At 39.5% G+C, this 25,816-nt stretch overlaps 1 protein-coding gene across 6 annotated transcripts in view; it reads right to left on the bottom strand.

The window, feature by feature from the left end:
* The window catches only part of trip12 (thyroid hormone receptor interactor 12), a 68,456-nt gene that overhangs the window by 14,465 nt on the left and 28,175 nt on the right, over window positions 1-25,816 (bottom strand). For 3 of the 6 annotated variants that reach the window (XM_061925688.1, XM_061925683.1, XM_061925684.1), the window contains 25 exons: window positions 25,605-25,741; window positions 25,430-25,513; window positions 25,218-25,313; window positions 23,041-23,192; window positions 22,916-22,951; window positions 22,741-22,836; window positions 22,549-22,641; window positions 22,285-22,446; window positions 19,695-19,763; window positions 19,435-19,600; window positions 17,685-17,802; window positions 17,206-17,362; window positions 16,879-17,032; window positions 16,504-16,732; window positions 16,260-16,378; window positions 13,936-14,143; window positions 10,605-10,705; window positions 8,750-8,921; window positions 8,522-8,663; window positions 8,255-8,446; window positions 4,471-4,622; window positions 4,232-4,389; window positions 4,052-4,125; window positions 2,501-2,700; window positions 2,189-2,316 (listed from right to left, as the gene is read on the bottom strand). In XM_061925688.1, coding sequence (XP_061781672.1) covers window positions 2,189-2,316; window positions 2,501-2,700; window positions 4,052-4,125; window positions 4,232-4,389; window positions 4,471-4,622; window positions 8,255-8,446; window positions 8,522-8,663; window positions 8,750-8,921; window positions 10,605-10,705; window positions 13,936-14,143; window positions 16,260-16,378; window positions 16,504-16,732; window positions 16,879-17,032; window positions 17,206-17,362; window positions 17,685-17,802; window positions 19,435-19,600; window positions 19,695-19,763; window positions 22,285-22,446; window positions 22,549-22,641; window positions 22,741-22,836; window positions 22,916-22,951; window positions 23,041-23,192; window positions 25,218-25,313; window positions 25,430-25,513; window positions 25,605-25,741 — 3,395 coding nt within the window. The remainder of the gene's footprint in view (window positions 1-2,188; window positions 2,317-2,500; window positions 2,701-4,051; window positions 4,126-4,231; window positions 4,390-4,470; window positions 4,623-8,254; window positions 8,447-8,521; window positions 8,664-8,749; window positions 8,922-10,604; window positions 10,706-13,935; window positions 14,144-16,259; window positions 16,379-16,503; window positions 16,733-16,878; window positions 17,033-17,205; window positions 17,363-17,684; window positions 17,803-19,434; window positions 19,601-19,694; window positions 19,764-22,284; window positions 22,447-22,548; window positions 22,642-22,740; window positions 22,837-22,915; window positions 22,952-23,040; window positions 23,193-25,217; window positions 25,314-25,429; window positions 25,514-25,604; window positions 25,742-25,816) is intronic. The other 3 variants (XM_061925689.1, XM_061925687.1, XM_061925685.1) reach the window with 2 other exon arrangements.

Here is a 25,816-nt window from a genome sequence, read left to right on the forward strand (position 1 = left end):
AAACCAAATGCCACCACACCAGTGTGGAAATATTTCAATTTAAAAGAGAACTGCACTTTTTATTTTTATTTTGTCGCCTATCGTTCACAATCATTATGAAAGACAACGGATGGATTTTTGTTAATGCATTCTAAACAGTAAATAAACGTAAAAAAAAGTCTGCTTACAGCGGAGCCACGGAAGCTCCACTATTCCGCCCATAAAATCTGATAATCATTCAAAAAGCGCCAACAATACTCCATTTACGTTTTGTGACTTGAATATTAACCAAGTATTAGTGATATTAATATTATAAGCGCTAACACAGACAAATTATTTACAGCGGCACCGTGAAGTCCTTTGTGTCGATGTTTACATCATCGACTGATCAGCTGATTCCTCGTTTCCCTGCTCCCTTAAAGTTTATTGTAGATCATAAATCATGCCTCTCACCTGAAAAGTAGTTGGCTGAACATACAATCGGACAAGTTGGGACACTTTGACCATCATATAAGGCCTAGAACTGGCGAGAACGACATGAAAAGCACTTGTTCCCCGCCCTTTCCCTACACACCCTGTTTCTTTGCGAGGATTGTGAGACATGTTTCCATCTAAATGGGAATATATGAATGGAGGCTTTTTTAGGGGCTCGGTTTAGGCAGAATTGAACAGCCCCCATAAGCTCCATTGTAAACAGACTTTTGATCATGTCTTTCATAATGATTGTGAAATAGGCACAATTCCAAAATAAGTGCCGCTCCTTTAAACCTTGGGAACAAGATGAACCTATCAACACCGAAGAGCCAGTTCGCTGAATATGCTCGAATACAACAAACCTGCACGCCTACTTGAAACAGAACCATGCGATAGCCAACACTTACTTTGTTTGTCAATACTTTATTTAGCCATTGTATTTATTGTATTTGTTGTGTGTATTTGAGTGTATCGCATCCACTCATTAAAATATTTCATTGCATTTTGGTAGTGATTTTTAATCAGGTGCAAAAAGTATGTTTTATTGTTATTTGTTTTATTTAACCTGGAGATGTAAAAGTTTATATTCCACCTACAACGGGTAAAACATACGAAAAATACAAATGTATTGCATTTGAAAGGATATACATGCATCATTATTATTATGTATTATCATTCCATCAGTGGTTAATTTGGTCTCAAAAAATAATGGCAATTATATAATTTATTAGCAATAATTTGTAGGCCAATATATCGTCAAGCAAAATTTGTTGTCTGCCACACGTTTTTCTATTTTGATTCATTTTAAGTCGTAAAATACGGCAACTACAATGTAACTAACAATGCAGCTAATTGGAGTACGCTATTCCACCCATAAATCTCTCTGAAAAAACATCCAAAAACCGCCAAGAATACTCTATTAATTTCTCATGACCTGATTAACCAAGAATTAGCAATATTGTTATTATAAGCTAACAAACTATTTTTAGCGGCATCGTGATCACAGTGCGCTAACTAGCTTATGCTGCTATACTGACATACTGAACCAGTAAGCTACTGCGTCGCCTCTGAGCTAGTGAAACTGTAGATTTTAAAAATTTGGTCAACTTTGACATCCAACTTATACCTGGAGATGGCGAAAAAGACATGAAGTTTTTTTTTTTTAACCATTCATAAGGACTATGATTATTCTTCAACTAAATGGAAATATATGAACATCCCATCAGTCGGTATCCCAATGAGAGCAGACATCGTGCAGTAAGTGCTTGTTTTATTATGTTCGGGGTTTGTATTTCTTGTTCAGCACTCTGGAATAGTGCTATATCTTGCATCGGTTTAGCACTCAGCTTCTAAAACTTGTAGCATCCTCTGTTTTTACATCATAATTTGTTGTCTCTCACGAAGTCTGCCGTGAGCTAAGGTTGTGATGAGTCTGTAAAATTAATACGCTTCTATATGCATAAAATTGGTAAAATATGTACGGTAAACATTAATTACATAATGTTATTATGAATGTTCCTGTTACTACATTACATATATACTTCCATACAGGATGTAACCTTGAAGGACGTTTTAGAGCACTTTATTGGCTCCGTTGTTGACCTTTGCCAGTGTTCATTTGCGAGATAGGGGGAAAAAAATGTGTGTGCTTGTCTCACAAGGATTGTGAATGAAAGACAAAAATCCCCCTCAAAAAGTGCAGTTCCCCTTCTATTGAGGCATGAACGTTTCTCACCATGCCACAGCTCATCCTGTTTCTTAGCGTTACGAGGTGAGGTTTTGGTGGGTGCAGTCTGAGCTCTGCCCCTCTTCCCCCCCACAGTGTCTTTGTTGCCGTCCTCATCCTCCCTCACTGGCTTATACCTGTAAAAAGACAAGAGTGTGCAAGATCAGAAAGATGTTTACACCACTCTAATGACTAGATGAACCACAAAGCCTTCTCACTGTTCACACTGGCAACATACGGTAAGTAACACTTTGAATGCAGTATGGTGAGTTGATTAAAATCAAGAAAGCTACGTCTATTCCACACAACCATCCTCTTTACCATATTGTGTGGGTTTTGGTCCAGATGCCTGCTCGCCCAAGAGGGTTTGCCTCATCATCTGTGGACTCCCTTTCTTCTTCTGCCTGAAGACTGTACTGTCGTACAGCCTGGTAAACGGTCATGTTGTATGGCAACAGATGGTCGCCAATGTAGAACTGTAGTCGATGGCGTACACTGCCAGAATTCAGGAACTGTGCAGCCTGCGTAACCAATGACAATATGGTAAAAATACACGGTGACTGAATAGCAATAATACTGCACAAGAGTCGTGGATAAAGATAGTATGGCCAACTCGGTTTCAGGCGATCTTCTCAATGATTGGTCAAAAGGCTCACTCTGGTGACTACCGGTACAAGGCGCCTTCTAACTTTGAGCTGATGCTACGTGTTTGCAGTGCTTGGTCATTGATTTTTGACGTGTAAAAATGCCCTTTCGTGCAGCATGAAGCTACGCCACCCCGTGAGAATTGTGAAAAGCTTTTACCTCGCTTTCCCCACAAATCGGAAAGAAGACAAATATGGGAAGTGAAGGTTCGCCATAAACACTGGAAAGCCACAGATTGCGGCGTCTTGTGTGAGGTAAACATGCGACACGTCTGCGTTTTGTTCAGAAGAGAACACAGAAGATAATACAAATAATTACAGAATAAATGAACAAATTAAAAAGATGGTTTCACAAAAACAGACTCTTTGAATCTCAGTAGAACAAAGAAAATGCTATTTGGTAACAGTAGAAAGGGAAAGTGAAACAAAAATACAAATAGACTGACATTAAAAGAGTAAAAGGAACAACATTTCTGGTTTGATAATACATGAGAAAATTAACTGGAAATCTCATAAAATATAAGACAAAGTAGCAAGAAATATGTCAATAATGATTAAAGCAAAATTGTTTTGGACCAAAAATCACTCCATATTCTCTACTGCTCGCCAGTGTTACCATATCTGTATTATTGTGCAGAAATATGGGGGAAATAAAATAATTTCACTTATCCACTTAGCGTGTTACACAGAAGAAAGATCAGTTAGAATATTACATAATGAGTGACACATACAGTGACTACAAATACATTGGAGGCAGCCACCACAGTTGTCATACTTCACATAAAAAGTCACAACTTTTCCGTGATTGTTGGTCCAAAGCAAATGAATATTTTGGTCAAATTAAAGCTAATAACTTATTTTTTTGGTCATTTTGTGTATTTCTTACTCACTTCAGGTGAGTAGTAATGCCTGCTGGTCACGAAACACGAATGTAGCAGCAGAGTGCGTCAAAAACACGATTGCAAAATTATACATTTACAAAATAAAACCATGTCTTATTGTACTTTTATGAGCTGGAGTATGTTTAGAACTACTGTAAATACAGATGTATTTTTTGGTTTATTTCGTCAAAAAAACTAATGTCAAAACAAAAGCAATTGCATGCATCCGGGCACAGCCGCACACGTCCTTGGGAGCAGTCATAGCACCTGTTTTTTTAGTTGGCCATACTCTCTTTATACACCACTCTGATGACACATGCTTATTTTTCATCGACTTCATCACATACCAGTGATTCGTCTATTTCATCATCTGAACCATCATCATCACTGTCCTCATCCTCTTCTCTGATTCGGCCATAACCTGTACACAAGGGCGGTTAAGCAATGGAAAAAAACTCAAATGTAGTTAAAAATAGTTGACACTCCTAGGATAAACTTGACCTTAAGATTATCCCTGTGTCACTAACCTCTAACAACGAGGTATCTCTCAATGGCCTGCACCAGGGCCAGAGGGTCAATCTTGACAGGGCCACCTTTCCACTGTTTAACATTGGTGCAGTCTGGGTGTCTCTGCAGCTGACACTTAAGCTGATGCGTGTTAAAGAACTTAAGTGCCTGGGAGCCCCTGGAGTCGCATATTTAAAACTTGTGTTATAGTTGAAGAAAAAGTTTAAAATGATTATTTTAGAAAATTAAAAAAACATACCTGCTTCCATTGCCATTCCCACTGGGGAAATCGTGTACTTTGACAGGGAACTGCTCCATTTGACTCAGACAGCTGTTAATTTTGTGAACCAGTCCAAGAAATGCTGCATTTTCTGTCGGGTCCAGACAACTTACAGGTTCCATTCCTGGGACCTGTCAGCCACAACGCATAAGGACACAGGGTTAAAAGAATAAAAAGTTACGGAAAACGGGTTGGTAGTCTCGCTTATACTACGCCACCAGAGGGTGTAGTATCTTAAATTGTGTTATGGAAATGTATAGAATGAGGATCAGAGCTTACATCCATTGTGCCCTGTAGAGAGAACTGATATTTTGACTTTTTGTGGTATTTGTGTGAATTAATTGTAAATATTCAGTTCCTTTGTATTTGTTGTCAAAGCTTTTACACGCTGGGTTTATAGCAAAAACAATTGTTACCCTAGAAGAGTGAAGGGAAGGCAATAGCTTAAATGTTATCAGCATTAAGCTATTAGAAAATTCTACTCTGTAGTGGTTGCCCCATATACTCACTCATACAGTATATTTATTAGAGCTGGGTATTGGCAAGGATGATGGTTCATGATACGATATTATAAGATAGAGCTATATTGCTATATTTGACATGGTTTACTGATCAAGTTTAAATGCAGCTTAAAATACAGGTTGTATACGTGTACATTAGATCAGTGTTTTTTAACCGTAAGACCCACTTGTGGCAGAAATGACCATAAGAGAAATTTCATTGCAAAAACTATGACTGAGGTGGTGAAGCTCTTTAAATATTATTGACAGTTGAGTTAAGAACCATTATCATTAATTGTGTTTATTTATTTTAGCACAACATAATTGTATGTAAATATAATTTACTTTATATTTGGCTAGTACTTATTTTTCTGATCAGCCTGACCTTAAAGGCCTACTGAACCCCACTACTACCGACCACGCAGTCTGATAGTTTATATATCAATGATGAAATCTTAACATTGCAACACATGCCAATACGGCCAGGTTAGCTTACTAAAGTGCAATTTAAAATTTTTCGCGAAATATCCTGCTGAAAACGTCTTGGTATGATGACGTCAGCGCGTGACGTCACGGATTGTAGAGGACATTTTGGGACAGCATGGTGGCCAGCTATTAAGTCGTCTGCTTTCATCGCAAAATTCCACAGTATTCTGGACATCTGTGTTGGTGAATCTTTTGCAATTTGTTCAATGAACAATGGAGACAGCAAAGAAGAAAGCTGTAGGTGGGAAGCGGTGTATTGCGGCCGGCTGCAGCAACACAAACACAGCCTGTGTTTCATTGTTTACATTCCCGAAAGATGACAGTCAAGCTTTACCATTGGCCTGTGGAGAACTGGGACAACAGTGACTCTTACCAGCAGGACTTTGAGTTGGATATGCAGACGCGGTACCGTGAGTACGCATGCAGCTGCGGCTTCCAAACATTTGATCTCTTGCCCGTACGTGCGTGCCGCTATGTGCATGTCACGTACGTAACTTTGGGGACTTTGGGGAAATATATGTGCTGTATGAACTTTGGGGAGGTGAACGGTACTTTGGGCTGTGGGATTGAATGTGTTGTGCAGGTGTTTGACTTGTATTGGCGGGTTATATGGACGGGAGGGGGGGAGGTGTTTGTTATGCGGGATTAATTTGTGGCATATTAAATATAAGCCTGGTTGTGTTGTGGCTAATAGAGTATATATATGTCTTGTGTTTATTTACTGTTTTAGTCATTCCCAGCTGAATATCAGGTCCCACCCGCCTCTCACAGCATCTTCCCTATTTGAATCGCTCCCACTGCCCTCTAGTCCTTCACTCTCACTTTCCTCATCCACGAATCTTTCATCCTCACTCAAATTAATGGGGAAATCGTCGCTTTCTCGGTCCGAATCGCTCTAGCTGCTGGTGGCCATGATTGTAAACAATGTGCAGATGTGAGGAGCTCCACAACCTGTGACGTCACGCTACTCGTCTGCTACTTCCGGTACAAGCAAGGCTTTTTTATCAGCGACCAAAAGTTGCGAACTTTATCGTCGATGTTCTCTACTAAATACTTTCAGCAAAAATATGGCAATATCGCGAAATGATCAAGTATGACACATAGAATGGACCTGCTATCCCCGTTTAAATAAGAAAATCGCATTTCAGTAGGCCCTTAAGCCTAAGTTTTTGTGTAAATAATTTTTGTGACTTCATATAATTTGACAATTTTGTAAACCGTGACTAAATTAGATATAATTATTGAATACTATTAAAAACAAGAGTAGGATTACTAATTCAGTGTTAATAATTGAGTGGGCTACAGACCCCCCGTAGTGGAAAAGGCACTTAAGGTTAAAAATCCTGCTCTGGATGACAGTAATAATTGAATAAACTGAAACAAAAACCAGTGTAATTAAAATGACCCATTGCTATTTATTGCAATTGTACATAAAGTGGATCAAGTTTCTCGCCACTTAAATGTAAAAAGGACCTCGACTACTTAACTGTCTTTCTTCTTGTACTGCCTTTCCCACCACCAACTCGCCACAGAAAGGTGGAAGTACAGCGACACTTTGCGGAAGTTGTCTTTGAGTTACAATTGGCTCAAAACATGACTTTAAAAAATAAAATACAAATATACTTCAACGATTTTAGAAAAAGTATTGCGATATATTGCACATGGATATTTTCCACCCCTAATATTCATATAGGTCACATATATATATGGGCAGGCCTACTAAAGATGGGTCTCATGTTTATGCTTCTTACTCATTTTGTTAAGATACATTAAGTTATGTTTTTGTGAACTTGGCACTGCTGAAAGACTAACCCATTTAGTTTTGCCTACTTTAAAATATGTTCCCTATTTAAATCACATTGTGACAACTATACCTATGATGTCAGAGTGTATGTACCTCTCATTGAGTTGGAAAATGAAAAGGGATACACATTTCAAGTCCTTTCAATGTAATGTAGGAATTATTAATACAAGACGCTTCAATGATTAGCAATTCACACTAGAGTAAAAAATGTGACAACCAAGCCCGTTCTACGTTGTTGCTAATCACTGGAATCTATTCCAATGTTTCTTAACCATTGGGGGCGGGTCGTGAGAAAATGTTTTTTTTCTCAGCTGTGGTCCACAGGGATACTCAGTTGTAATACAATTTTCCACGTGTGGCTAATGACAATATCAAACAAACAGAAGAAGTCTAGAGCTAAAGTCAGTAGTTTAAAAAGCACAAAAATTATAACTAAAGTGGTTAAGCTGTATTTTTAATTGCATCTTAGTTTTATTGACAATTTAGTTGAGAAACATAGTTATTGTTATTTATTATTGATTTAGTTTATTTTAGCACTCCAGAGGTTTATTTACATTTATTTTTCATCAGTTGTTAATCCCTTATCGTGCAGTATATTTGATTGGTACGTATTTTTGTAATCAGCCTTACCTAAGCCTAAGGTGTGTGTGTTAAATACAGTAAATGATAATCATTGTGATTAAAGGTTGTTTAAACTGTAAGTCAGTTGGGTACAATTATTGAATACGACTAACTAAAAATTCAAGAGTAAAATTGCTAATTCAGTGTTAAAATTTGAGTCAGATGACTCAATAGTTGAATGTAGTTGAGGTCAAGATGGTTGAAAATACCTGATCTAGCTACTTCATGAGTTGTGCATGATTTCTTAAGAACCCCCAATATATCCACTTCAAAATGCAAATAGTGAAAAAACCTTGTTACATGTTAGTTTTTTTATTTAAGTAGTAGTACATGTAAAGTAGACTTTACTCACTGGGCAGCCAGTGAAGACGTGGAGAAACCGCTTTAGTCGCAAATCTCGACTAAGCAAGTCCCGGTCTGTGTTGGACGTTAGGTAAAGCAGAAGCTGCTTCACCAGCCCGCTGTGTTGGATCTCAAAAGAGGACACATCCGATTCTGACACGATACTGGAGATCTCTAAGAGACACTCCAAACCACCATCCACCTGCAAAACAGGACAAAGTAAACTAACTGCCGGTAGATAACATGATAAAGTGTGAGGCATAGTGTATCTTTTCACCTGCAGATTGAGCTGCTCGGTGGCTGTGCAAAGTCTCTGAAGTACATTCAGTGCCGGGTTGCTGCCATCCACATTTTCAGAGTTGAAGTACCGCTCCACAAACTTGTTGGCCTGTTCTTTGATCCAGGCTTTGATTTTGTCTCTGTCACAGCATGAAAAACAGGTTCCAAATCAAATACAGCAGGCCACACAGCGTCAATACCAAGTCAAATAGTTTCTTGATTGTACCTGTTATTTGAAATTGAGTCCTTGGGAGGCGTCCTTGCCAGGCCACTCACACCCGCTGTACGTGAGGGCTCAGTGGCATTATTGGTTTGGGCACCCAGTTTGCCCCATGTTTTTGGATTTAGACTGGCCAAGAAGGATGATTTGGGTGACTGAGTACTCGTGGGGCTTTTAGCTGTAGAGACCACATGTTCATTAGGCTAAAAACATCCAACACTATGTTATTAGAGCAATTATGCAATGCTTCCACATATGGCTTGGCAATATGGCAAAAAAAAAATAAATTATAAAATAAAATAAAAAGGACCACGATTATTTTTTTCATATCATCCGCTCTCGATTGATATCACTTTTTTTAATTTTATTTTTTTAATTAAAGCGGATGGTCCTGTGCAGGATTATACACACTACCGCAGTATCTTGTAACAGACATTTCCACCACGTTTGATTGAGGTAATAAATGCCAACAGCTATCAACTGTCATTTTGTTTACGAGAGGTGCAACAGTACAGGTAACCCACGCTATAGTGCGTACCTGGTTTTAGAGCCACGGTTTTGCTTCCTTTTTTGGTATGCTTTTTGGGGGTAAAGAGAACGTTTTTTCCACTCAAAGTTAATGTTTTTTTGCTTGTCATCACAAACACTGCAGTAAGCAAAGTATCATTGATGTGGTGAATACTTATTTCAAGTTAATATTTACTAAACAACACTTTCACATGGTAAATTAATATGTGTATGCTTTAATTACCGTACTTGTATACAGCAGTGCTTCTCACCAATGCTTTGGCAAATAGCAAGCAGTGACCCAGATTGTGGAGTTTTTAAAATTAAAATGATATATCTTATATTGAGTGAAAATACCTCCAAGTGCAGTTTGAATTTAAGGTACTGTAAAATAATGTGTACCAACACATAAAACAAGTTTCATGATTGTGTTATTTTTGTTTGTTTGTGGATAAAAAAAACCCATTTTGTTCCTGACAAAGTGTCTGTCTGCAGGTTTTTTTTTTTTATACCAGTATACCGGTACTACTGTGCTTGTTACTCCAACAGCAGGGACAATATTTTTTTATTTTTAGAATATGTTAAATCAGAGGAGTTGAATCTTTGCAGACACCTACAATAAGTCTGATTAATTAAAATTTAGATATAAAAATGCCTTTTCTGATTAAATTAGTGGGTGTGTTGATTCTCCTAGTCAGGACCAATACAGTCACATAGACGTTCTCTGAGTGCCTGCAAGTCCGCATTCAGGGCAAGATTACTGGCGAGTTGCAGCAGATAGTGACACTAAAGTCGCTGCTCCTTTTAAATGTTGTGTTTGAACTTCTACGCAAGTGTTAGTCCTATTTCTTTATTTTGTTCTTCTGGGCTGCACTACCAGCTGTGTAAGGGGACAAGGCACAACGCCATTGAACATAGTCATGGGGAGATTGACTTTCGCAAAGGTTGAATGAGATGGTCGCGCACACAAAAACACAAACACGCAAACGTACACAAACACACACAGGATCACAGCCAATAAAGTTGGATTGCTGCGAGCAGGATTATACCAAGCATTGTTGCTTCCCTACTGCGGTAACTAGTAAACAGACTTATCCGCCATGTTTGATCGTGGAAATATGCTAACAGCTGATCGACGTGATTGAACTCAACGATCACGATCATATAATCTCCCAGCCCTACTTCCACAACAATAAATGTCCAATAAAGTGTGTTGAATTTTGTCCAGCACTACAATGATGCATTCTCTTCTGTGGCATGTGTTAAGCGCACCAATGAGAAAATGAATGGATATCACATTGAGAAGAAGACGAGGCACCTATCAAACTTCACTACTAAGGCAACATGAACTTACCCTGATTGTCTACTTTATCATCATCCCTTGGTGGCGAGTATTTGGGTCTTCTGGAACTTCTTTTAGGTAATCGTTTTCTCTTCAGGACATCACTTAACCTTCTGAGAACAGTCAAAAACAGCATGGTAGGTTGGACCACAGCAAACACATTTGAACATGTATATAAGAAATCAACCGATTATCAACATGGCCGATATGTGGTATTTTGACATTTCAGTCTTTTTTGTATCCACAGATACAATATATACGCACAGGATATAAGTTTGTAGTATATAAAAAATGCCTTTTTCCCCTGACTGCAGCGCTCACGCAACACTCGAAGCGTGGGCTCATTACAAGAGCGTGGCGAGTTTAATGTTCCATGATTCAACCAAATAACGCGACAAAGATGGATAGACATGAGAATGACAGAAAATATATCTCTGCCAAAAATCCAAACTTTTCGAACATTTTTGTCAAATAGACTTATTAGGTGAATAAAGAAGAGCAGACAGCAGCTCACACATTCTTAAACGTTCTGTAACATCAAGGATGAAATTACGGGGTGGCAAAGTTTGTAGAGTGGCCGTGCCAGCAATCGGAGGGTTGCTGGTTACTGGGGTTCAATCCCCACCTTCTACCATCCTAGTCACATCCTTTGTGTCCTTGGGCAAGACACTTCACCCCTTGCTCCTGATGGCTGCTGGTTAGCGCCTTGCATGGCAGCTCCCGCCATCAGTGTGTGAATGTGTGTGTGAATGGGTGAATGTGGAAATACTGTCAAAGCGCTTTGAGAACCTTGAAGGTAGATAAGCGCTATACAAGTATAACCCATTTATCATTTACATCAGCCAGCTTGAAAAATGTCTCAACTATAAGCTAAGTGAATCAGACCAGAATTGTTTTTGTTTATATGTTCGCAATATTTCAAGGTTCCTCACGAGAAAACTTGACAATGTATTAAATCCATTCCTTTTTTTATAAAACTGTATTAGATTGAGTAGATGGCAAATTGTGATTTATTTTTACAAATTTTCACAGGAAAATGTCTTTATTTTATAAAGCAATTGGTTGATGTATTAGACACACGTAATAAAAGGTTTTTGTAAAATCCCTGATGTTCTTGGTGCTAAATTAATCACCACTTTAGCTCCACATAAAACATGTCACTACTGGTCCTTAAAAAAAATTGTGGAAAAAAAAGTACCGTATTTTCCGCACTATAAGGCGCACCGGATTATTAGCCGCACCTTCTATGAATTACATATTTCATAATTTTGTCCACCAATAAGCCGCCCCGGACTAAAAGCCGCGCCTACGCTGCGCTAAAGTGAATGTCAAAAAAACGCTGCGCTAAAGTGAATGTCAAAAAAACAGTCAGATAGTTCAGTCAAACTTTAATAATATATTGAAAACCAGCGTTCTAACAACTCTGTCCCAAAATGTACAAATGTGCAATCACAAACATAGTAAAATTCAAAATGGTGTAGAGCAATAGCAACATACCGGTAATGTTGCTCGAACGTTAATGTCACAACACACAACACACAAAATAAACATAGCGCTCACTTTCTGAAGTTATTCTTCATTCGTACCGGTAAATCCTTCGAATTCTTCGTCTTCGGTGTCCGAATTGAAAAGTTGCGCTAGCGTGGCTTCCAAAATGGCGGGCTCCGTCTCTTCGAAATCATCGGATTCAGTGTCGCTGTTGTTGTGCAGCAGTTCTGTGAATCCTGCCTTCCGGAAAGCTCGGACCACAGTTGTGACAGAAATATCTGCCCAGGCATTTACAATCCACTGGCAGATGTTGGCGTATCTTGTCCGGCGTTGTCTGCCCGTCTTAGTGAAGGTGTGTTCGCCTTCGGTCATCCATTTTTCCCACGCAGTTCGCAGTCGTGATTTGAATGCCCTGTTGACACCAATATCCAGCGGTTGGAGTTCTTTGGTTAATCCACCCGGAATGACGGCGAGTGTTGTATTTGTGTGCTTCACTTGTTTTTTGACACCATCTGTGATGTGGGCGCGCATAGAGTCATATATCAACATGGACGGAGCAGCGTGAAAAAAGCCACCCGGCCGCTTCGCGTAAACTTCCCTTAACCACTCGCTCATCTTTTCTTCATCCATCCATCCCTTCGAGTTAGCTTTTATGATGACGCCGGCTGGAAAGGTCTCTTTTGGCAAGGTCTTCCTTTTGAATATCACCATGAGTGGAAGTTAGCATGGCAAGCTAGAACCACAGTGAAGGATGACTTCTCATTCCCTGTGGAGCGAATATTCACCGTACGTGCTCCCGTTCCACAGTGCGGTTCAGTTGCTGTGAAATACGGTAGTAATCCGTGTGCGGATGGAGAGATTGCGTCTTTTTATGACCCGGATCGTTTAGTAGGAGCCATTTTGTGGTCTTTACAGATGTAAACAGGAAATGAAACGTACGGTGATATCCGCGCGTTTTTTCTTCTTCTTCCGGGGGCGGGTGAAGCGCTTCCTGTTCTATGGGGGCGGGTGAAGCGCTTCCTGTTCTATGGGGGCGAGTGCTTTCCTTGGCGGTTGCTTGCGTAGAAGAAGAAGCGCTTCCTGTTCTACCGGGAAAAAAGATGGCGGCTGTTTACCGAAGTTGCGAGACCGAAACTTTATGAAAATGAATCGTAATAAAGCGCACCGGGTTATTAGGCGCACTGTCAGCTTTTGAGAAAAATTGTGGTTTTTAGGTGCGCCTTATAGTGCGGAAAATACGGTACTTCAAAGATTTGTCCAGCTGTTTACTGGTTAATACTATTCATGGTTACTAACTTACACTGCAAATTAACTTCATCTCCAAATATAATTTATCAGCCTACTTGACTAAAAATTTGTTCTGAAAAACCAGATCGTTCGATCTCTAGTGTATATGTAAAAGGAAAAAATCTTAAAGACAAACATTACTCTTTTTTATCGGTTAACCAAAACTGACTATTTCTGAGAAAAGCTGTCTGGGTCAACATGATAGAGAAAAAAAATAGTACAGTAGAGGTACCCCAACTTTTTGCCTTTTAGGACAAAGTGAAAATGTGCCAAAGGGCCATGGGCCAAAAAGGGCGATTTTGAATGTGAAACAGAAATCGTTTAAATGCAAACAATAAAGTGCAAATAACGTGGATGGATGGTAACTAGTTAGCCTTGCGAACATGCCATCATTATTGTGTGAGCTTGGAAAAGATCAATATGACTATGTATTACATTTAGGAATCTGCTCTTTAGCAAACCAAATGGAATGACTTAGTGGGCCAACTGTGGCCCATGGGCCCCACTTTGGGCACCTCAGCTCTAATATAGTGAGTTCACTCCATTATGGACATCTATCGAGACTCACCCTTGTGGGCTGAGGTCCAGTGAGTCTTCCATGCTGTGCTGGAAGCTAGGTGAACCCAGGTCAGGAGCTGCGTTATTTGCAGACGTGGTGGATGTCGTGCTGATGGTGGTGGTACACAGACTGGTACTACTACTAGGGCAAGCTTTAGGGGGACTCGTGACTAGAAAGGTCTCCGACTCAGCCAAGTTTTTAACCTGGTGCATTACACCTGGAGGAGGAAAGATAAAAACAGTATGAGTGAGTATATATATAGCCTTACATGATAACAGAAACCAACTAGCCGATTTACAGTGGGAAGAATACAATTCCGTTTAACTTTGGGGTCATTTGAAACCGAACACAGGAAAACAGATTCATCACATAAAAATACACATGAATTTTATTATAGATCCACAGAAAAACTACACTACAATTTTCACTTCCAATACGTTATGAATATTAGAGCCTTTTGCGTATTGGCCTATATTGACCCAATATACTATCAGCACAAATCATACATACTTTTTACTATTTTGTAGTGTGCATTGTTAGAAAAGACTTGATAAATTGAAATTGCTCCGCCCTGGCGTCGCCGATGGACAGAATACCAGGTCTGCGAAAGCCTGTTCCTGAGGTCGGTGCTTAGCCGTAATTGCAATCGTGCTGTAGCTAAAAGGTTTTGTGTTGTAATTTATATTGTCTTGTGGCGTTTGCATTTGTCGACCAACCTAGGTATCCACCATTTTTGCTTAGACCACACCAAGGACGGGCAAATAGACTTAACATTTAACGTCCTGAACATTACAAATGTTAAACTTCCTAAAAAGTCTGCTGTTCTTAAATCCAATGGTTTTCTTTTTTTTAATATAGATAAAAATCGATCGATTCCCTTTTAAAACCATCTTGGACCTACCTTCCGGAAGGCAAACTTAAGCACTAGAGTTGTCCCGATACCAATAATTTGATTCCGGCCACGGTACCAAAACACATTCTCTTGTTGCACTCAAAGAACAATTCACAATTTTCTATATTGCATATAGTCTGCCATAATCAAGGATTTATTGACATTATATTAAATGCTTCATGGTTTATGGGTGCCACTCCTGGTTTGTGCTTTAAGAAAAATATAATTATTAGTAAGTACTAAAAACAAAGCTATGGATACATGTACACAGATAAGTCATGTAACAGGTAAAACACACATTTGTTACAAAATTCAGTCATTTCAGTTGCATTAGTTGATGCTAGATGGGCAGTCTTAATTCTGCTAATATTTGGCATCAAGCCAAGCAGCTGTTTGCGCGTCAACATGTGCACAACAGGGGAGCTAGTTAACTTAAGAGAGTAGCGTGTGTGTGTTTGCAAGAATGGCAAAGTGTTGGCTGAGTGACGTCAGTGAGTGAGTGGGCGAGTAAAGAGAGAGAGAGAGAGGGAGTGCGTGCACTGCGCAGTAGAAGGATGAACGAGTCTGGTTGTGTCCTGCAAAACTAATAAAAGCAACCAGATTATCACGACTCTTCGGCCTCGTCATTGTGACCCGAAAGCGGAGTTTAGCCAACCCATTGCCGGTTAAAGTGACAGGTGTTACCCCCGACGGAAGCATCGACCCTGAAGGGAACGTCTGTCCTGTGCTCCTCGACTATGGTCTGCACCGGAGCCAAACAACAACAAAGGTGTACCGGTAACAACTACATTATTACCTGTCACTCTTTATAACTCCTTGTGCAGATCTGAATACTTATTATTTAAATGTTTACCTAAGTTTGAAGCACAGGTGATAATACTAATCGCCACGTTTGGCGAGGCTTGTTTTAAAGCAACACTTTACACACCCCTTTTATTAACCAGTAGAATTCTATTTTTTTGCAGTTCTTCTTCTCCAAGATGTTTTTGCTTTTATGCATTTTGTGTGTGCGTTTTGACACACTCAACATAATGTGCCTCCGCTCCGTAGTCACCGCGGCATTCGAATGAAAGATTGGTACCAGTATTTTTCCAAAGGCAGTTTAGTACCGATTTCAATTCATTAGTACTTTATTAGTACCGGCATACCTTACCACCCTAACAAGCACAAATGGATATACCTATCGATAAATAGATCAATCATAACACCCATAGTAATAATATTAAGGTTTTTTTGCGGAATTGGCACATCCTTGAGGAAAACATAGCACCTACTATGCAAAAACACAAACTTTCTGTTTAGAAAAAATGAAAAATCCCATGCAAAATGTTGTCTAAAAATCATTGAAGGTGAAAAATATACAGCTATTGAACATCCAAAACTTGGTGCCATGTAGGTAAGTACCACTGTGCACAATCACAAATGACAAAAAACTACAAACCTTCTCTTCTGAAATAGACACTGAAGACATCAGGTAGCTTTTGCATGAGGATCTCAGCCATCTGCAGAGAACCTACTACAATTTTCAGGTCCTGGCTGGACAGCATGGAAGCAATGTGACTGGAACGAAAAATATTTAAACCAAATTAATTTCAAATCAAATATTACACTAGTTACAGTAATTACTTGGCTTTCCTTCATGACATTTGAGGTTTATTTATAACAACGGCCTGCTGGACAGTTACCTGGACACTGCATGATTCCTCAGCACATCCTTCAGCAGCTCGGCATCCGCAAAGTAGATGATCCTGAGGATGGCTCTAAGGCACTTGTGTCTAACTGCAGGTCCAGCAGAGGAGCTGTACACTTCATACAAGACCCCAAATAGAGTTTTGATAAAGCACTTAGCCAGCTCAGGGTCCTCCTTCATTAGCTGGGCCCGTGCATCTTCTCTCCGTACTTCCTGGTGACTCCCTGGAGATAAAAGCACCACACTATATTACTTCAAAACTATGTCCAGCTGTTTAACATAACGCATTGTTTTGTTTTGTTTTTTTAGATTTGCACCCAAACTTAAAACAGTTGGACAGTTTCAAAACTACACCAAAAACAATTATTACCGGAGCTGGGATTTGCAAGTGGATTTGGCTTCCTCTGGATACCCCGCGCTGTTCCCGTGTCTTCATTGATCTGCTGCATAGAGTTAAAGTCAATTGTATACACACGACCCAGAGTTGACAAGCTGATCTCATCTTCTCCATTCTGGTGTGCTGTCTGTAGAACAAGATAATGACCATATAAAGCCATCATTAGAATAAGAAATATATTTAAAAGTACAAGTTAATCCGTGAGTCGTGATAAAAATGCAATAAATTATAAATTATCGACACTGTAACTGTAGTAGAGGTCTACAATCACTTCACAAAATTCTTCTGGTGAATCAATACCTCAATAATGCGGCTGTCAATGCGATTGTAGGGGTGCCACATTCCTCTATCGTCCCTCCATTGCCATATCACTCCTTCAGTTGTCTGGGCGCTACCCTTTTTCAGCATTACGTCAACTGCAAAGATGCCTTCTCTGGGCAGACAGGGCATCAGCTCACTAGGAGGAGGAGGAGGTGGTTTTAATTGTTTGTAGAATTCTGTTCAAGTCTTAAGTTTAAGCAATTTGTGTTATGTGTATCGTTTTATTAGAACCTACTGTACACCTAGGGACATCACTGTATATCTGATACTTTATGTTTTTAAGCAACATTATTTTCATAAGCCTCCAGTCATTCATTGACTCAATGCTTGTTACTTGTACATGTGATTGAAAAACAGAGATTCACAAACAAAAAACACAGGGGGTTCTGTTTCTAGTAAATAGAGCAGTTAATGTTGGTAAAAAGAGAAAATGATGGTATGGCGCCTGTATACGATACCATATAAGGGAGGTGAGTTCATAAAGCTCCTGAGGGCTCCGTGGTACAAGTTCAATCTGTTCCTGGCAGCTGCCATTGGATGCACCACACAGGAGGAAGCGCAAGGTCTCTGCTATGTCTGGGGAAAAAGAACATGCAAGATATCTGTGGTTAGTATGGTAGTAAAATACAAAGAAAAACTAAAAGATGAGGAAAAGTCTGCATATTAACCACAGCTGAACATTCTGATAAGTGCCCCTCAAAGCGCTAAAAAAGCTGGCAGGCTCTAAAGCGTTTTTACTCGGGCTCCAGTCCTCTGGAATGCCCTACCAGCAACAGTTAGCGATGCTACCTCAGTGGAAGCATTCAAGTCCTGCCTTACGCTAGCCTTTAAAGACCCCTTTTAGACCAGTTGATCTGCCGCTTTTCTGCTCTGTCCCCTCCTCTTATGGCTGGAGAAGATACCAGATGGTAATGGTAATTTCTGGTACCAGTCTGGAGTTAGCTGACCAAAATTGAGACTCGAGATGGACCACACTTCCATGCATAGCTAAAGACATCTTTGCATAGTTGACTGGATGAGCCTAAACCGATGGACTGGACTCCCACTTGATCTATTAACTTAACAATATTAATTTTAAACTGCACTAACGTACCCACTTGACATCCATTGAAGCCGGTTTCCCTACATCTGCGATCCTTCTAAAGATTTCGTCTGTTTCCCCATCTGGGGTTTTTCGGATTTTTTCCTTGCCCGAATGTGGGTTTAGATCAGAGGATGCCGTTGTGAGTTTGTGAAGCCCTTTGGGGCACCTGTGATTAAGGGTTACATAAATAACTTTTTGATTGATTGAAGAGAAAACAAGGGCATGAAAAGGTAATAACGAGCAATGGTCGCCCTAACAAATGGGCACATGGACTGTAAAATGTTGTGTTATTTTGACTACAGGGCTGTGATTTATTTACAAAAAAATGCTGTTAAAATTTACTATGATATATATATATATATATATATATATATATATATATATATATATATATATATATATATATATATATATATATATATATATATATATATATGCTGAGTCAACACAGAGCACAAATGTGCTGTTTTTTGGCGAAGTTGTTTACATTCCCATTGAAAGCTTGGTGATTGCTTACCATTGCCTCTTTATCACACATGGTGCCCTTGAGTATATAAAGGATTCCACCACAATAAACTGCTGTTTAGTAGTAGTTTGTTAATGTTAGCAGCCATCTTCCCCTCTAAAAAGAGGCATTCCTTTCACTCTGCTGAATGCCCCAGTTTTAGATGCTGAAACAATTTAGTTGTGCTGCTGCCTTTTCTTGCATTGGACTTCACTTGTCTCATACCCAAACTTGGCCTAAACCACTGACGATACAAATTATTTCTTGGGAACAAACTTCTTGCTCTTGTTAGCGGTTGCCATGTTGTTGCTTTCAGTCTGTCTCTGTTAAAGAAACAAGAGTGGACGGGGGAGGGGGAAACTACAGAAGCTTCTGAAGGCAAAATGGAAGATCCCTAGCATGAGGGAAAAAAAACTTTTTTTTTTTCTTTTTTTTTTGAAATCTTCAACAAAAAAAATTGAATGCATTGATTTAAAATTCACATATCACCAGGACTAATTGAATATATACATTTTTGTACAACAATCAGAAGAGCACCTGATGGTTCTTGTAATGTGAACCTGCAGGTTACATTTCCTCATGGCTACTGTATATGAGGTGTCAACCACCGATTACTCACTCTGTTTCATGAGCTGCACTGCCAGGCAGGGGCAGTTGGAACACATGAGGGAAAACATGCGCACAACCATGATGAACATCCCAGAGCTAAGTATAGGTGGGGTCACCACCAGCAGCTGCTGAATGTTGGTCAAAAGGTCTCGTGATGCCACTTCTTGTAGAAGATTCTGTTAAGTCAAACATAAATTAGTTGTGATAGTGAAACATGGCATTAAGTCTCAGATTTCAAATAAACAAAACAAAAAAAAGAAAAGGGCAAACCTCCTCGTGCTGAAAATTGTCCACGAGTCGGGCAAAACAAAGACATGTGCTCTCAACTGATTTTTTATCCTACAGGGGAATATAATGAACACACATTAAAAACACAAACACATTGTAATACCGTATGTTAGAATCTCATTCATTCAAAGTACAAAGACTGGGAATGTATAATTATTTTGCAAATAAATTATACAAAAAAGGGCTGTGGCAATTTGGAAAGGGAAACATTTGACAAGAATGTGGTTTTGGTGTCATAGTAGCTAATTCTACAATGCACTTGATGTAATAAACCTAATGTGCAACTAAAGGTTTTGGTGTCATAGTAGCTAATTCTACAATGCACTTGATGTAATAAACCTAATGTGCAACTAAACACCTGACTAGCACACAAATGGAATTATTCAATCAGGATTATAACAGCAAGTATTATTTTTGTTCATTTGCAGCCAAGTATGTACACAATTTATTTTAGTGGTCTATAGTTAGTATTTAAAAATCGTTTACAGAAATAACTCTTTGCAACAATCTGGTCATTGGTTCCTGAGCTTACTCGCTAACATTCTAGGTTCATGCTTTGACATACAACAAAGTTTAAGGACTAGTGCGACTGATCAATGTTTCCCCTTCTTCCTTTGATAATCAATGTTTTATAAGTTAATAGATATCAGGTAGGGATGTTCCGATCAAGATTTTATGCTGCTAATTTTCATAACGATGGTCCATAAGTGAGATCTACGCATACCAATACCAATCACATGTATTAAATATTAATGTTCCAGTTTATTTATGGTGAGTGCTCGTGATGGTTTAACAATATCAACACAATAAACTAGTTTTTTTATTGTCTTTTATTACATACAATTGTTTGAAAACAAAGTCACAATTACTAATGTGTAAAAACTACAATCTACTAATTTAAATCTTTTGGTTTTTACCCTCAAAGTCCTCCTGTGTCCACGGAATTATTCCCTGAGTTTTTAAACATTAACAAAAACCAAATATAAAAAAGATTTTGAGGAAAAAAACAACTATTTAATTACTCTAGTGTTGATCATATACTGATTAGGGCTGCAACTAACGATTATCTGAACGATTAGTCGACTAATCAGATAACGCGTACACATTTTTAATGGCTCTAATTTTTCCATCGACTTCTAAATGCAGCTTTAGTTATTTTAGGCATCTGCTTACTAACAACAAACTAATTCATTCATAAATATGTATTTATACTATAACTGTGCTGCTCATTCAGCCGTTACGAATATGTTATATAAAAGGCAAGGCGCTAAAAACAACTATTAACCTTGTTTATGTTTTTAAAAAAACAGTTATAATAGCAGCAATGAAAAACAATAAAACACAAAATCTAACTTCCTCAAAAAGAAAAGCATTTTGTGATGTTTAAAAAGCTGCACACAGGTATATTAACTATTGATTAACTCTTGGCCGTTTTAGCACTCTAATAGACTCAATGTGTAGAACTGTATATTTGATTAATTCTTAAAAAGTTGGCTATTCAATAGATTGTATGTTTAAACTTATGATACCTCAACATTGGTGCCCGTCAGTCTCTGTGTGTTATTGTGTGTGCACGCGCGTGCATTTTGCGTATGTGTGTGTGTGTGTTCACGCGCGATTCGCGTTTTTTAAAGTATCTTTTTAATGACATTGCAAAGAGACAATGTCTTGAATTCTATATTTGATTAATTATTAAAATGTTGGCTATTCGATAGATCGTACGTTTAATCTTATGATACCTCCGCATTGGTGCCTGTCAGTCTCTGTGTGTTATTGTGTGTGCACGCGCGTGCGGTTTGTGTTTGTTAAAGTGTCTTTTTTTCGGCATTAGAAATTGACTTTGGCTAAAAAGATAGTTATTTTTCACACAACTTTGTCTGACAAGGTAGACGCTAACACTGTTACAGAGGTTGAGACCGCATCTTCCCTCCAAATGTCCGACATCATGTCTCTGCTTTAAATGCTCACGGAAAACAGATGTACTGCGATAAAAACAACGTCCGCTTTGCAAAATGAGCACGGTATTCATGTTTTTAACAAAAATAAGAGCAAATAGTCAAACTTTACCTGTTATCACTGGCATTGTTTTTGCGAGTGACCCACCTTCACCCAGAAAAACACGAGTGATGAGGTCACAACTATTGTTGACGACAAATTTTACTGTCGACATTTGTCGACTAATCATTGCAGCCCTAATACTGATATGGCAATTGGTATCGACGCCACCAATTTAGAGATCAATCTCCCCTCCTTTTACATATTTACTTTGACAATGCTGACACACCAACAGTTGTTATATTATCCTCTCTCTCGACTTTTATTAATCTACTGATTAATTTCCTGTTAATAACTGCTTACTTTCTGCTGTAACACGCTTCCATTTACACTTTTTTAAACTTTACTAAGCACTTAATTTTTCTGTTGTTTAAAGCTATAGCGGCATTAAAAGGCATTATCGGAAATAGCGATCTCATACTTTTCCACAAAAATTGCCCAGTACTGATTAGTGGCCACTTGATCGGCACATCCCTAAAATCAGGTTAGATATATTCTAACTTGGGGGGTATAGTACCTGATGTGCAAGTCTCTGAGTCAGCAGGGGCAGAGAATCAGAAACAAAGTGGAACTCGTCTGGCGTAATGCTCTGGCAGCAGTTGGCTGCTATGGCCAAGGCATTCCTCTGTGCATTGATGCTGAAGAATTCTAGGTAAAGTAGGCAGGCAGCAAGTCCACCCTGTGAGGGATGGCATGATCGTGTCAATGTAATGTTTTTAAGTTGTGCCTAATGGAGACAGGACGGGTAACATGTCACAGTAAAAAAAATAGCAATACTTACAGCCTGTAAAATTGCTTTGCTGTGTCGCCTTGACAGCATCTCCAAGGCCGTAAGTGCCTGCTCTGCTACGTCAATAAACTGAATCACCTGAAGCTGGAAACAAAGGGACATTGCATATTGGTACATGTAAAAAGGTGAGCGTTACTTATTGCAAGGTGATTATGAACGCCTGAATCAGTGCCTTGTCCTTACCTTTTCCAGGAAGACGGGAATCGCATCGACGACCACTGCTGAGGATCGAGGGAGGGCCTCCATCATATACGTGAGTGCACGAGAGGCATGATTCATCTGTGTGAAGAAATTCAAAAACTATGTAAGTCAAAAAAAAAAATGCAAATGTACAGTTTTTAAAGTTGTGCATACTTACAATGTCGAAGTTATGCTCCATTTGTAACAATGTAATCTGTGAAAGACAGGTGAATGAAGCGTCACAATATCACATTATTTAAAAAAAGACATAATTGTGAGGGGGACAAACTGAACAGAACTCACCAGGGCAGGCACCACACTCTTGACAGGGAATCCACCGAGGGTTTCTTCATTGCCCATCACCAGCAGCTGGCACATCTCAATGGCAGCTTGGAGTTGCTGAGACTCGTCACCTGTAGCCTGCAGGCCTTGTAGTAACTGCTGAGCCTTGGAGCCTGAACAAAAAAGTAGTTTTGATTTGAAAACTATTACTTAACGATACCGAGAAGGACACACCTTTTCTCATGCACGGTTCCTCCTCAGATGGCAACAATTCTACTGGTCAGTGAGACTTTCCCTCAGGACACACCAGGTATCCACCATCTCTAGCACCTTGTCAGTCAGGTTTTAATGGCCACTTCTATCATACCAGGTTTTGCCTCCAAATACCCATCCTTCCCCTGTTCCCCACTAGCAGGCTCTCACAATGCGTTCATTTGGTTTCTGGGGCATTTAGTGTGTGCAATCACCCCACAATAAAACACTGCATTACTGCATTTTGGTTCACCTTACTGAGGTGGACCACTCTTCCAGCTGTGGGCTGAGCCGGTAAGAAGAGCGCCCTATGACCATCTGTTGGCTTCCCAATGGATTGGACTCCCATATTATCTATCAATTTCACAATTCAGTTACAGTCCCTTTTCAAGGTTTTTTTCTTTTTCCCCAGATGGGGTCTTTTGAGTTTTACCTTGCCCGGATGTGGGTTGAGATCAAGGGATGCCGTTGTGCGTAAACACCACAATTGCCACTTTGTTGCAGCTTATTGTTTCCGAGCTCTCCTTTATCTCTTTTGAAATAAAATGACCTTGACCAACAACCACACAAGCCTACAAGTAAAATACAAGAGACCCAAGTTCTACTCGGCTATTTGTCAGCATTCCACATTCCGACTGATAGTGTTTAAAGGAGAACTGCAGCTTTTTGGGGAATTTTGGCTAACCTTCACAATCATTATGAGAGAGAAGAACACTTTTTTTTAGAATTTTAATGATAAAAAACACATGGAAGATGTGGCTAATGGGAGTCACAATTGTAGCCTTCAAAACCCTCCAACGTTTTATATACACACTGCAAGTAGTGTGTATATAAACATACATATATAATGTAGTAACAGACATGTTCATAACAATAAGTAATATGTACAACATTTACCTTGTTTTAGGCATTTTTAGCATGGCCGGAACCGATTTCCTCAGCGCATTTATTTTCGTTTCCATAGAAGCGCACTTCAGACTTCCGGCAACAAATGTGTGTTCTTACTTACAGAAACAAACGCGAGTGTATTCTAATCATGGCAGGTTTGGTAACAAACAACGAAGATTAATATTTTGGGAAAAATGAGGATTCACAACCTTATTTTATTGAAGCTGAATATACTGAGGACAAACTACTGCTTATAGAAAGGTGGAACGTTGGAGCAGACGGAAGCCGAGAGAGTGAGGTCGGCATGACTTTGATGCTGTAAATGTGGAGCTTGGAGCCAAGCTATTGCAACATAAATGGCGTGATTACCCAAAATAAACCGGAAAAAACGTCCATCGAGTGAGTCACTTTAATATCAATCATGATACACATGGCACATCGTGCGTGTTAGTACAACTACAGTACATACGCGGTCTGGCTAGCTGTGTACTAACAAAACATGAAATGTGGGCGAATACTTTACAGATACTGTAATACGATTGTTCATGTTTTTCAGTCAGTACAGATTGGTCTACCGCAGTGTTGTGCATTACAAACTCAAACGTGATTCGGGTGCTGACGTAGAAGCTAGCTTATCTCTTGCCGCAGCTGGCTTTTACGGTTAATACTGCCGATGTGTTACTCCGCTGGAAAAAGAGTTCCTCCGTGTTCTCTCTTACAATAACAATGTTGCTACAGTTTGGTTATTATATAGGTTACGGAACGTAGATGAAGTATTGGTGATGGTTTTTCAATGCATTTTTAAAGTGATTTAGAGGTAGAATTGATTGCTCCCATTGGCTGCATTGCTAGCCACCTACAGCAAGTTGATTTTGTCTTCTTGTCTCTCATAAGGATTGTGAACGATAGGCAGTATTAAAAAAAAAAAAAAAAAAAGTGCAGTTCGTTTATTGTTCTTGATGCTTGATTTTGGACAGTTTCCCTGACTGCACCCAGTAAAAGCCAAACCGACCTGAAAGCGCCACTGTGGCATAAGAGAAGGACAATCATGTACTTACTGGCACCACTGCCTATGGTCCTGTGAAACAACTGTGACATGCGGGGTCCCAGGGGTCCGAATAGGTGTGGCGGGAGACCCCTGGCCTCCAGTAAAGCTATCAGGGGACACAAGTTTAAACGCAATAAGAATACTGAGACATTTAATGACCTCTGAACAGAGCCAGGTAGTGAACACATTTCAAGTAACTTGAGAGCTCAAGACTGAACGTACCTTGAAGCCTTCCCATTTCAGAGTCATCAGACTCGCTCTCGCCAGAGGTGGTCATGCCTACTGCCCCGGTAACAGAGCTTGAAGCTGCAAAGACAGAATGGATTACATTTAATTAGATTTCAAAGAAAATGTGACTTTTTGGACATAAAAGTTAAGTGGTTGATTAGGCAGGTACCTGAAGCGCCCTGTGAAGCCTCATCAGTGCGAGCAGCTGATGAGTTAGCCCCATCCTGGTTGTTGTCGGAGTCAGCCATTTTCTCCTGTCGGCGAGCGTCAGCTGCCCCACGCTTGCCCAGGCCTGAGCCCCGCCGACTGTAATAACCATGATCAATATGAGCAAAAGATAACTACAGACGTCTGGCGTTCGCAACGTCAAAACAGACACAG

The sequence above is a fragment of the Nerophis lumbriciformis genome, linkage group LG30 (genome assembly GCF_033978685.3).
Source record: "Nerophis lumbriciformis linkage group LG30, RoL_Nlum_v2.1, whole genome shotgun sequence".
Classification (NCBI taxonomy): Eukaryota; Metazoa; Chordata; class Actinopteri; order Syngnathiformes; family Syngnathidae; genus Nerophis; species Nerophis lumbriciformis.